At 31.6% G+C, this 11,991-nt stretch overlaps 2 protein-coding genes across 5 annotated transcripts; one reads left to right on the top strand and one right to left on the bottom strand.

The window, feature by feature from the left end:
- Window positions 1-82: 82 nt before the first annotated feature.
- On the top strand, window positions 83-1,302 carry Prosalpha6 (Proteasome alpha6 subunit). The gene is made up of 3 exons (XM_014247129.3): window positions 83-213; window positions 270-905; window positions 979-1,302. Exons 1-3 carry the CDS (start codon window positions 211-213, stop codon window positions 1,186-1,188), a joined length of 849 nt encoding a protein of 282 aa, XP_014102604.1. The 5' UTR covers window positions 83-210; the 3' UTR covers window positions 1,189-1,302.
- A 523-nt stretch (window positions 1,303-1,825) lies between these two features.
- LOC106627133 (clavesin-2) lies at window positions 1,826-11,319 on the bottom strand. 4 transcript variants are annotated; one of them, XM_036370602.2, is made up of 3 exons: window positions 11,145-11,319; window positions 6,931-7,541; window positions 1,826-2,434 (listed from the first exon to the last, which is right to left on the bottom strand). In XM_036370602.2, exons 2-3 carry the CDS (start codon window positions 7,531-7,533, stop codon window positions 2,042-2,044), a joined length of 996 nt encoding a protein of 331 aa, XP_036226495.2. In that variant the 5' UTR covers window positions 7,534-7,541; window positions 11,145-11,319; the 3' UTR covers window positions 1,826-2,041. The 4 variants fall into 4 exon arrangements, with proteins under 4 accessions (XP_036226495.2, XP_014102613.2, XP_036226494.2 ...); XM_014247138.3 differs by having other exon boundaries at window positions 11,106-11,317; XM_036370601.2 differs by lacking the exon at window positions 11,145-11,319 and adding an exon at window positions 10,575-10,927.
- Between the last annotated feature and the right edge of the window lie 672 nt (window positions 11,320-11,991).

Genomic DNA, 11,991 nt, shown 5'->3' with positions numbered 1-11,991 from the left:
TTTATACAAAAGTGTACGTTATTAAATATTGCATAAATAATTTAAATGCATATAGTCTGGCAGTACTGAACTATTTTTCGCCACCCTGTTGTATTCATTCTCACCATATAATAATTAATTAAGCGAGTTTATTATTCATATTGAATTAGCGACAAGCATTGTCATTTACTATTTGCCGAATCATTGTAGAATTTTTCTGTATTAACAAAAATGGTAAGAATGAATAAAAAACAGTGTAATATTTAATAAAATTTAATATATGTTTACAGTTTCGAAACCAATATGACAGTGATGTTACTGTTTGGAGTCCGCAGGGACGACTACATCAAGTAGAATACGCCATGGAAGCAGTAAAACTTGGTTCAGCCACCGTTGGCTTGAAAAACTCAGACTTTGCTGTGTTGGTTGCTTTGCGTCGTGCCGCTTCTGAACTTTCTTCATCCCAGCGTAAAATTATACCAATTGATGATCATTTGGGCATATCCATAGCTGGCATTACAGCAGATGCACGCGTACTTAGTAATTATTTACGTACGGAATGTTTAAATTACAAGTATGCTTATGGTGCCAGATATCCGGTATCACGTCTCATTTCGAATCTTGGTAATAAAATGCAAGTAACAACACAACGTTATGATCGTCGTCCATATGGCGTGGGGCTTTTAGTAGCCGGCTATGACGAAAGAGGTCCACATGTATACCAAGTAGATCCTTCAGCAAACTTTTTCAATTGTAAAGCCATGTCAATTGGATCGCGGTCACAAAGTGCGCGCACATATTTGGAGCGTAATATAAGTTCAAAAGGTCGTGATTTCGTTTGTACAAAAGACGAATTAATTTGTCACGGTATACAAGCTATACGTGGTTCACTGCCCAATGACGAGGACAGCGAATCGCCACTACTGGTAAATTTCACAATATAAATTCGTCGTATAAAATATGTGCCTGATTTTTCTTTTTATTTGTTCATTAATTTAGAACATCTCAATTGCAATTGTGGGCAAGGATCAACCATTTAAGATTCTAGATGACGTTGAAAGCAAGAAATATTTAGATATGGCGAAAAAATTGCCAGCACCACCAGCACCAAGCGATGATGTACCATCTACGGGTGGTGACGATGATGATGATAAACCTGGTGATGCGCCACCAGATCCACAAGTGCTTGTAGGAACAATGGAGCGCTAAAACATAACAATTTTATATGTTTTCGGTGCATTTCAGTTAAATAATATTAATAATAAAAGAAAATTTAATTTTGTGGAATGCTGTAAGCTCTGTAATTTTTAAATGTCCGGAAAATATGTGTTTCATTTAAAGCGTTTCTATGCAAAAGAGATTGCATTCTTATACGACGATGACTAGTTTTGTATGTAACTGCAGAGCAGCCAAACTAGTGGCTCCGTTTGTGTCAAGGAATTTTCGTTGCTTTCTTTGGAATATTTGTTGTTTACACAGTTCAAAGTGTCAAGATTTTCCGGATCGTTAATTTGAGTGATTTTATGAGAATCTTGACTGTTGTCTAATTTTTTATAAAGCGGTAAGTGAATGAGATAATGTTATTGTAGTGTTGTGCTTTTAAAATAGGTTGTTATAAAATGGAAAACAAATTATTTTGTTAAAACAACTGAGGTGACAGCACTTCATGTGATATACTTGAATCGAGGTTAGTTTGGGTTATATAGACCCGTCGGTCGATAATCCGAGGTCGGCTCAAAATATGGCATATATTTAATTGTTTTTTTTTTTTAATAGTAAAAGCTTGTGCAAATTAACGAACTTAAGTAATAATGGGGGAAAAATTTGTTAAAAAAACAATGTCAAATATTTGTGCAGTCAAAACATTAGTTATTATATTATCGAGAACAATTCACTCTTAAACTAAAAAATCTACAAATAATATGAATAAAACAAAAAATAATATAACCATACAAATATAATATAAGAACAAATGCTAAGCTCTATAAATAGATACACATTTTTATACAAAGTGAAGTGCAATAGTAAAAATATTTATTATAAAAACTAAAAGTCTTCATTGTCATGAGATTTGTTTAATATTAATTAAAGTTCCATTCGATTCGATTTTTTGCGTTCCATTTGCAATTGCTACAGGTTTCTGCCAATCTGCCGTTTTTGAATATACAGTCGCTTCAATAAGTCTATAGGACTTTCTCAATTCCGAATTTTGGCTTGACTCCAACAAATAATGATACCAGTCCAATGTATTAATTGCCGGACCCTCGCCACCCAAATCGGGTGGTAAAATATCTTTACTGACCATATTATGTAAGCTAGTCAAATTGGTGCCATGCACCAGTAAACGTCTCTTGATTTTATCATTTAAGAACGGCTTTACTACTTTTAGCATCACATCCACATACCAAGGTTGACCAATGAAATGTATGCCCTTGAATTTTGCCGGCATACAATCCTGCAAAGAGAAGAATATTTATATTACACGAGGTTAGTTGACAAATAGTGTTTTTGGAATGATATATTAAGTTAAATAGTTTGAGAATAATACGAAGTAGTTAAAGCCTGACTTATTTAAGACTTCCTGACCATTTATACATATTTTGGACAAATTTTTTGAAACAAGAAAAACGTTTACTTCGGCTAAACAGAAGCTATAATGCTTTTCTTGTCAAATAAAAAAGTTTTCCATACTAAATTTATTTACGCTAATATATAATATAGTGAGGACCAACAAAAACTCGGTCTAGTCCAAAAATTCAGAGAAAACAAGAAAAAACGTTAACTTCTTCATACAAGAACATGATTTTGATCGACCAATTTGTATGGCAGCTATATCGCATAGTGGTCCAATATCGACCAATAATCCGATATAAATTTCTCGGTATATCTCAAAAGCTGAGTTACTGGTTCGCGTCCGACTCGGATTTATTCCGGCCAAGGACTGTCAACTCATTGGTCCGAACCTGTCAAAATAGCCCGCTTTTCTCCTACCGTATGATGACATCGTCAAATTAATTACAACTCTATACAACACTTTGCTTGATATTCAAACCCACTATATCAAATTTTCAAAAATTAAGCCAATGTTTTTGATATATAAAATTTTATTTTTTTTCGAAAATCCGACTTTGGTCGCTTATAGTATCTGTCATATAAGGCTGATAGAATAATACTATACACCATTGAAACGTGATTGATACCCATATTTTTACATTTTAAGAACTTACTTACTTTTTAGTATAATTAATATTGATGTTTTCAATGAGCTCAAATTCGAAACTCGAAGACAAATAGTCTTCTTACAACGGAGAAATTACTTTTTACTTAAGACCCAATCTCTCGAACAAAATTGGTTTGGTCTAATATTCAATTTTGCCATACAGTGCAATACAATCTGATCAAATTTGACCCGGACTGACCACTTTAACCAGCGAAAACTACATTTTCATGTATTTTATGACTTTAAATGACTTCAATGGACTATTGGCGTTTGTTTTGGTAAATATGCGTTTGATGAATGTAGGGTCTTCAGCTACGTTGTCAAGCGTCTCTTTTGTGACCTCTACTAGACACTCTTCACACCCAAAACATAAGCTAAATGTGCTGAGACGTTCCATAAGAGATCCTCTGTTAACTCTCTGATGCCAACACGAAAATTTTCAAGCACTGTTTCTGTAGCTTTTTCGATGTTATCGCCATTAACGGAGGTGGATGGATGCCTCCACGAGGCAAGTTTTCGATAACTTCATGACTTTCACTGAATGCTTTGTGTCACTCAAATACTTGTGTTCGTGATAGAGTACACTCCCCAAAACATTTCTGCAACATATTTAACGACTTCGTAGCCGTGTTTCCATTGGAAACATAAAATTTAAAGCAAACTGGTTGTTCAATTTTTTTCCATGGTAAAAATCGCCAGAAAAACTTGTATCGTCGAAGATAAGTTATGCCAATCTAGCAAAAAAAATATCGATTCGGTTTGTATGCACCAGTCCGAGTCAAATATGATCAGCTGGTACTTCAGCAAGCTAAATATGTAGTAGTAGTGATAGTTGCACCATTTTTTCAGGCGTTAAATCTTTATATTTTGTGAAAAACACGTTTCTATATAACGTTTATGGCCGCGTCTTCGCACTAGTTTTAACGCAATAACGATTCTCTTAAATAGCGTGAGAACTCTTTACTGAGTTTGTGAGTGAATTTCCAAATAAACTCCCTTCTGTAAGACACTAAACTTTTCTTAAGAGAAAATCACAAAAATATTGCTTCGATTTTTTTGGATTATTTTGTTAGTTTAATTTATTTATATTTCATAATTTCACATTACATATTATTATATTCCATAAGACAACATTTTTACATTTTTATTACACCTACATTAAATTAGTGCTTTCTGAACATACAATTGAGATATTTCGACACCGTCTGTCGATCTGTATATATGCGAACTAATCCCTCAGTTTTTAAGCTATTAAGCTATCGAAATTTTACACCTGTCCTTTTCTTACTATGAAGCTGCTCATTTGTCGGAACAGTCGATATCGAACCAATATAGCATATGGCTGCCATACAAATTGAACAATCGGCATCAAGTGTTTGAATAATGAACTTTTTTATTTTACGTAATATATTTACGAAATTAGGCATGGGATATTGTTTACCGCAACAATGTATTCTCTGAAGAAATTGTTCAAATCAGATTACAAAATCATATAGCTGCCTTACAAATTGAACGATCGGAATCAAGTTCTTGTAAGGCACCTTTGGTATTTGTGAAGGGTATGATAGCTTGCAACCGCAGTTAACGTTTTTTCTTGTTTTTATCTCTAACAGACATTTTTGTATATTTTTTAAGAAATGTGAGTCATTAAAATTTGTGATGACTTTTTGCAATAACTGTCTGCCATAGATATTTACTTTATTCGCTAATAATAAAGCAGTGTTTGTAAGTATTTGTATGTAAGTATGTATACGCAGACGCAAATACATAACTGATAAATAACTATGAAAATTCACCAGCATTGTCTTCCAAAGAAAGACCAAACCGTAGCAATAAACAGATTTTTTCAAATATTTACCCAGTAGCTGGTCTTCTCTTGAATACATGTTTATATACAATATATGTACATAACTACATATGTATCTATGTATGCATGTACATACTTACATGCATGTATGTTTTATAGATATGATATTTATTTATCAAGAACTGTTTGTATTATATTATATCTTTTTTTCAATTCTTATATCGCAAAAATTTAAAACACATTGCGTCCCAGTGATAGGCACAGGTGTTCCTCTTTACATACATATGTATGTCTGTATGTATGCATGCATGTATATATGAGTATGTAATATGTGTACATAACGATTATTCGAAACAGTCGTAAATTTAAAAAAGAAAACAACGAAATTTGCTTAAAAATGTTTGTTATGATAACACTTTACGGCATAAATGACTTTTTTCCGAATATTGCACCAAACAAATTTTTTTTCGAGAGTTTGAGTCATAAGTAAAAAAGTAATTTCTCTGTTTTTCGAAGTTAGCCTCCAAAATCGAAATATTTGCTTTCGAAGTTCATAATCAAACATCATTATTAACGAAAAAATTGGTTTGGTTCAATACCCAGTCGAGTGTGGTACAGTGTAATGATTCTGCAGCTTTTAAAATTATGGCGTATTATGTTTTTTATATATAGATACATAAGGGTCTACCAACAAGAGCGACGAATAATCTTGGACAATTTCCAAGCGTTACACCAAAGTGAAACGTGGCAGGATGAAATGTCAAACCTTACTAAACACACTGACAAAATTTGACACAAGTCGGTAAACAAACATGGCCACAAGCTGTCAAAATCTTATAAAAACACAAGCCATCCCTATTGGTAGACGCTGTATATATTATTATATTATATAATTCGTTTCTAGAGTGTTTCTGGAGCATTTGTTATAATTTTGATAAACATTTATTTTTTATGTGTAATATTTTATAATTTTTTATATGCAGTCAAAGTGGAAAAAGTTAGTTTGTAATTTTTTTTTAACTCCAAAAATTAATAACAATTAAAAAATTATATAAAAAATATTAAAATTTTAAATTATTTTAGTGCCTTTCATTTAAGCAATTTCTTTACTTAATATATTGTATAATAAAAATACAAGCCATTTTGTTGTTCGAAAGACATAATTAAAAATTAATAAAGAAAATTATTATTGATTTGCGAAGTTTAAAAAAAAATATTTTTGAGCTAGCATGGTTAAAAAATCAAAATATTTAAAAAAAATTTCAAAATATATTAAAATTAATTGATTGTGAATTTCAAAAAATCGATCGCATATATTTAATATTTGGGAATATTCTCCAATATTGTAGCTGATTCAGCGAATAAATTCAGAGATATGAATTTTGGATTTCAGATAACTTCAAGCAAAAAAATCTTCCTCAACGTCAGACAACTTTTTGGGGTCTTTCTGGCGTTGCTGCGGGATCTAGGAGATCCAAAATTTTTCAAAACGAATTGGCGATTATTAAAGTAAATTTTGTAAATGTATTGTATATTACTTTTATCTATTTATTAAATAGAATGCCTCTTCAAAAAAAAAAAATCACAGAAAACAATTTTTCTGACAAGTGCATATATGTAACTCCTTAATGACAATAATAAGCAGTTTTGTTGTTTTTAAATAACATTGAATAAAATTATGGACAGTTCCGGTAACATTGAACCGGCTGTTTAGTGTTTTAAAAACGCAGTATTTTTTTTATTATTTTTAACGATTTAAAAATAAAAATTTTGTTTTCGAAAATATTAAAAAAAAAAAAAATAAATGGAAAAAAGTCTAAAACAAAAAAAAAACATATTAATCAAACGTTTAAATACTTAAAACTTTATAATAATTATTAACCATTACAATCACCACCACATCTAAAAGATATCATTTACTCACCTGCAAACATTCAATCATTAACTTAAGCGTTTTAGCGGAGATATGCTTCGATTGCTTATATGTGAAGTTTGTCCAATCAACAATCACCACAAATCCCAATGCCTGATTCTCCACATTCTCCAGCAATTTGTCCAATGAGAGCAGCAACGCACGAAACACATCCTCCATGCTATATTTATTTGTATCCCAATTGGCAGCAGCAAACGTTAGAACTTTACGCCCCTTACGATCGCGCTGCTTTAATACGGACGGGTTGCCATCCCTTAAGGAAGTTTGTATGTTTTCATCAAAAATACTGAGTTTTTGTAAAATATGCTTGTTATTCTCTTTGAATAATAAATATTTTATGAGTAAGTCTAAAGCTGCTTCGCAATGGAATTTCTTCGCGTATAGGAAACGATTTAAGAAATTGATATCCATACAACAGGATTTATCGCGCAACGCCAAATTAACACTGGCGCCGATCATGTCGCGAAATAAGTCCAGTTTTCTATGTCTGTCGCGTGCATCGCTATTGCCAAAGATCTCCTGTCGGCTGTCTATGCTGCGGGTTGGACAATGGTTAAGATTCTTCTGTATGCGTACCTCGATGAACTCAGTCATTTTGTAGTCTAAAATCAAAGATATAAAGTTTAATATTAACTTCAACTGATTTGTCTTATATAGTCAAAATATAAAACTAATATTGGCTAAAATGAGTTTTTTTCGAAATTGTCTTCGACCATGATGATTTTCAGTCCCTTCAGGCGGTTTTTTTATATGCTCAACCAAGGGATGAGACATTTCTCTAAGCATTATGGATAAAGAAAAAGTTACATAAGTTCGCGCCTTGCTCCGTCTACGGTCTACAACAATTTTTCTAATAGTGGTCATTTGGCAAACCTCAAAGCGTATTTCTTCGATCAAAAATCATCTTATAAGATACATTTGCCCTTTGGAGGCGGCCCCAAAACTATTATCGAATGAAATTGAGTCAGGGACCACGAATTTTTGAAGCAGCTCGGCGAAATATATATTTAAAGTGTAATCGCTAAGGATGTGAACCTGTTATCTTTCTAACGCTAATAAGCCGATTTTTGAGTTAAATTTCATTCAGTATTTCGAGACATAGAGGACTTGCGTAAAAAGATTTTGGAATAATTTTCGAAGTTTCCATTGCAGTAATTTCAAAGGACTACTACGAGAGTTTCTCTGCTACGCGATATCATATCCGATTTTCGAAATACTCACTATCACGCAAGCATAGCAGTAGTTAGAATATACATATATATATTATATACATACATATATGTCCTATGTGGTATCGGTAGGTTAGATAAAATTTAGCAAGAACTACTATCGCTATGAACGAATCATTGCAATTGGGGCGGAAGTTGTTCGTGGTCTTTGACGGTTATGCTGTTTTAGCGGAGGCATTCTTATCTGTATTTACTATGCAGTCACTGTCATGTCAAATTGTTAGAATTTTATTATGAAAATGTGATTTTGTTAGACAGCTCACATGAAAATGCATCCACAACGTAAATTAGTCAAGGACAGGTGACTTCATGGTCTACACTTTTCTGAAAGCAGCATTAAAGTTCTGATGGCTAGAGAATCAACTATGCGACAAAATACAAGTTGTTTTAATGTTTTCGAAGAAAAATAATAAATTTTCTTTTTTTTCTAAATTATTCTTTTCAACAATTTATTTTTTAAATATTTTTTTTGGTACTATTAAAATAAATTTAGTATAAAATATATTGATTTTTATTGTGCAATTAAGTATAAAATTAAATTTTTGCAAATAAATGCTACCAAAAATTTTTTAAAGAAAAATAAAAATTATATTTTTTTATTTAACAAGTAAACCTACGGAAAGTAAAAACAAGTCTTCAAAAATAGTATAAGTTTTGCCATGCTAATTAGAGAGATATGTTTTTATTGCTGAAGTATTTTTTATAGTGTGATAGATAAATATAATACATAAACTTTATAATTATTTTTTACAGTTTTTAAAGACAAATTAAGTTATTTTATAAATAAAAATTTATTGAAATATAAAAAGGATGATTAATTTTTGTTTAATAATTAAAGTGTAATTAAAAAGGAAACCGAATTAAATTTTTTTCTTGTACATTTTTTAAGTTATTGAAGCAGTTATCAATTAATATCAGATTGTCAATCAATAAATAATCAGTTTGTTATTTATTTACGTCTACTCTAATACTTAAATAAAAATTTAAAAAAATACATTATTGATGGTATTTTGTACAGAAATTTTTGGACAAAAAGTAAATAAGTTTTTTCTAAAAAAAATATGGAAAACATTCTTATACATTTTTAATGTTTTTGAAATTTCGAAATCATATATTTAATCCTTTTTTAAAAAAATATTTTTTTTTATATTTTTAACGAAATTTAAATTTAAAAAAATTATAATTTTTTTTTATCAATAACAGAGCTCAATATACTAAAAAAAATTAAATCTACAAAAACCTACTAAGATATTACTAGCTACTAGCAGGCATTCGAAGAACATTGGAAATTGTTTAAGTAATCATAAATGTAAATTTTATTTATGTAATTATTAAGAGACATTAATCTGAAATTTTGCGCACGTCCTTATTTCCCTAAGAAGCTGCACATTTGTCGGAATCGCCGATATCGTATCATTATAGCATATACCTGCCATACAACTGATCGAGCACTATAGCATATAGCTGCTATACACACTGACCGATCAAAATCAATTTCTTCAATGGAAAACTTTTTTATTTACAAGTTATCCTTACGAAATTTGGCATGGATTACAGTCTGTGTACAAATTGCTAAAATCGGATCACTATAGCGTATAGCTGGTATACAAACTGACTGATAAAAATCTGTTTATGCCCTTTTATGCTATAAGAAATGCACCTGTGAAGGGTATTATAGGTTTGGTAAAGCCGAAGTTAACGTCTTCTCTTGTTGTTTTTACATTATGTTTCCAACGGTTACCAGTCAACCGCGTACCTACTTTTGTACATACACGCCCTTCTTCATGTGCACAATATCATAATTAATTAAAATTTGAGTTTAGTCTACAGAAACGAACTTCATTGTATGTTTTAATATGGATCCAAATTTCATAACAGTATAATTTATACGACTATTTTAGCTTAAGTGCCTTTACTCCAGATTTATACATACATATGTATGTACAATATAACATTATTTATTTATATTTGTATATTTTTTTTGTATTCCGGCACACTTCCACCAAAAATTACTTTGTACGTCAATAAATTACGATCGCTTGTTTCAAAAATCAATTAGGCATTCTTATAACTTTTGTTGTTGTTGTTGTTTTTTTTTGTCTTCTAATCAAACTATGATCTTGCACATGTTTAAGGCAAACATTAATTAAATGTCTTTTATAAGTCATTATTGGTACATATACTAATTACAGGTAGTGTAAAATTACAAGCAACACAAAAGTTCAAAAGCGGCATTACAGTTTTGCAAGTATTTATGTAAAAATTATATACAACATGAATAGATTTACATATGTACACACCTACACACATACACACACAAGCACAATAAATAAAAGACAAAATATTGATGACACGCAATATTTAAACAAAATATTCTGAATAGATAAAAATGAAGTTCACATAAACTTTATTCCGCACGTTGTTGTTGTTTTTTGTTGTTGCTTATTATATTATATTTTGTTGTTTCCGATCAATCAAAGAGGTTTTATAGCAATGTATGCCGCGTTGTCGAATTTATGTGCTAAGTAATGCTACCCGATATACTCAATGATAGGCGAATACAAGCGAACAAAATTTGAAACTCATATCCAGTTATGTGTGCACTGTGATGTTTTTTATGCAACAGCTATTGTTTCCTGTTCTAAATGCAATGCGCTTGCGTTTTGTAACATCTTTGAGGTAAGATTATATTGCACGATTATATGTATATGTACATATGTATATTATATATAATATATATCTACGTATCGTATATATTTCAGTTATGCACACATATGTTATATCCACATCGAATTTATCGTATTGTATTCTATTTACACATTTTATAATTGACCACAAAGAAAACGTACGCTTATTTTCCGATCTACACTATATCTAGCATATGTATATTTGTGTATGTGCGCGTTGTCTGTTTTCAACGGATGACTAATAATATACCTGGCTTAAACGTGTTTATGGCTTTCTCACACAACTCACTACATAGTCTTCTTGTTGTTGTTGCCTTGTCGGTTTGAAATGCTATGTTACTCTTGGCGCGCGTTAACACTGGTATGGTATTCTCGCCACGACGCTATTGCCGTACTAAGCAAAATGTTGAAACTGCTTTTTCCGCTAGTACCGCCGCTTTAATACCCACCCAAAGCCAGTAAATGCTGAGTTGGTGAACAAGTATTGAGGAGGTTCTCGCAAAATGCCAACGTCGAAGCTTTTATTAGTTGATTGTAGTCTCCGTAGACGCTTCACGTACATATGAGCATGTGTTTGTGCTGGTGATTGAGTTCATATACCCATTTGAATTTGCTGGGAGCTTCGCTTGGCTAAAAGATACAGAGCGCGTCTATCTACTTCCGAAAGCGTAAAAGAGCGCCAAAAAAATGAGCGAAAATGATAACTGATAACTGCCATAACAGACAACGCATACAAATTATTTCGGAAATTGTGTACACTCTAAGTTAGTGGGGACTTACACTTTATTGACATGAAGAAATTAAGTTCAACGGTAGTGCCATCAAGCCCGCCGAATATTAGGCTGGAGCTCAAGAAAGAAAGGCTTAATACGTTCTACATACGTTTGAGCGTTGAAATCCACTACCAGTCGTTTCCTTTGCTTGACAGGTTGGTTATTATTCAAGAATGTAGTCCTTGTCCACTTATTTTCTCAATGCAGTTGGGACCTTCTTCTACAAAAACCAGCTGAGAACTTTCTAAAAGCTTTCAGAGCGTAACTGTTGTGCTCTGATCCATTAACGGTCTTATAGTTCATACAGTTCTTTAACTAAGGTTAGGTTAGATAGTTATGCTGATCCTAGTACCAAAGATGACA

This window comes from Bactrocera oleae, chromosome 3 (genome assembly GCF_042242935.1).
Source record: "Bactrocera oleae isolate idBacOlea1 chromosome 3, idBacOlea1, whole genome shotgun sequence".
NCBI lineage: Eukaryota > Metazoa > Arthropoda > Insecta > Diptera > Tephritidae > Bactrocera > Bactrocera oleae.
This window is presented reverse-complemented; position numbering and strand designations above follow the sequence as displayed.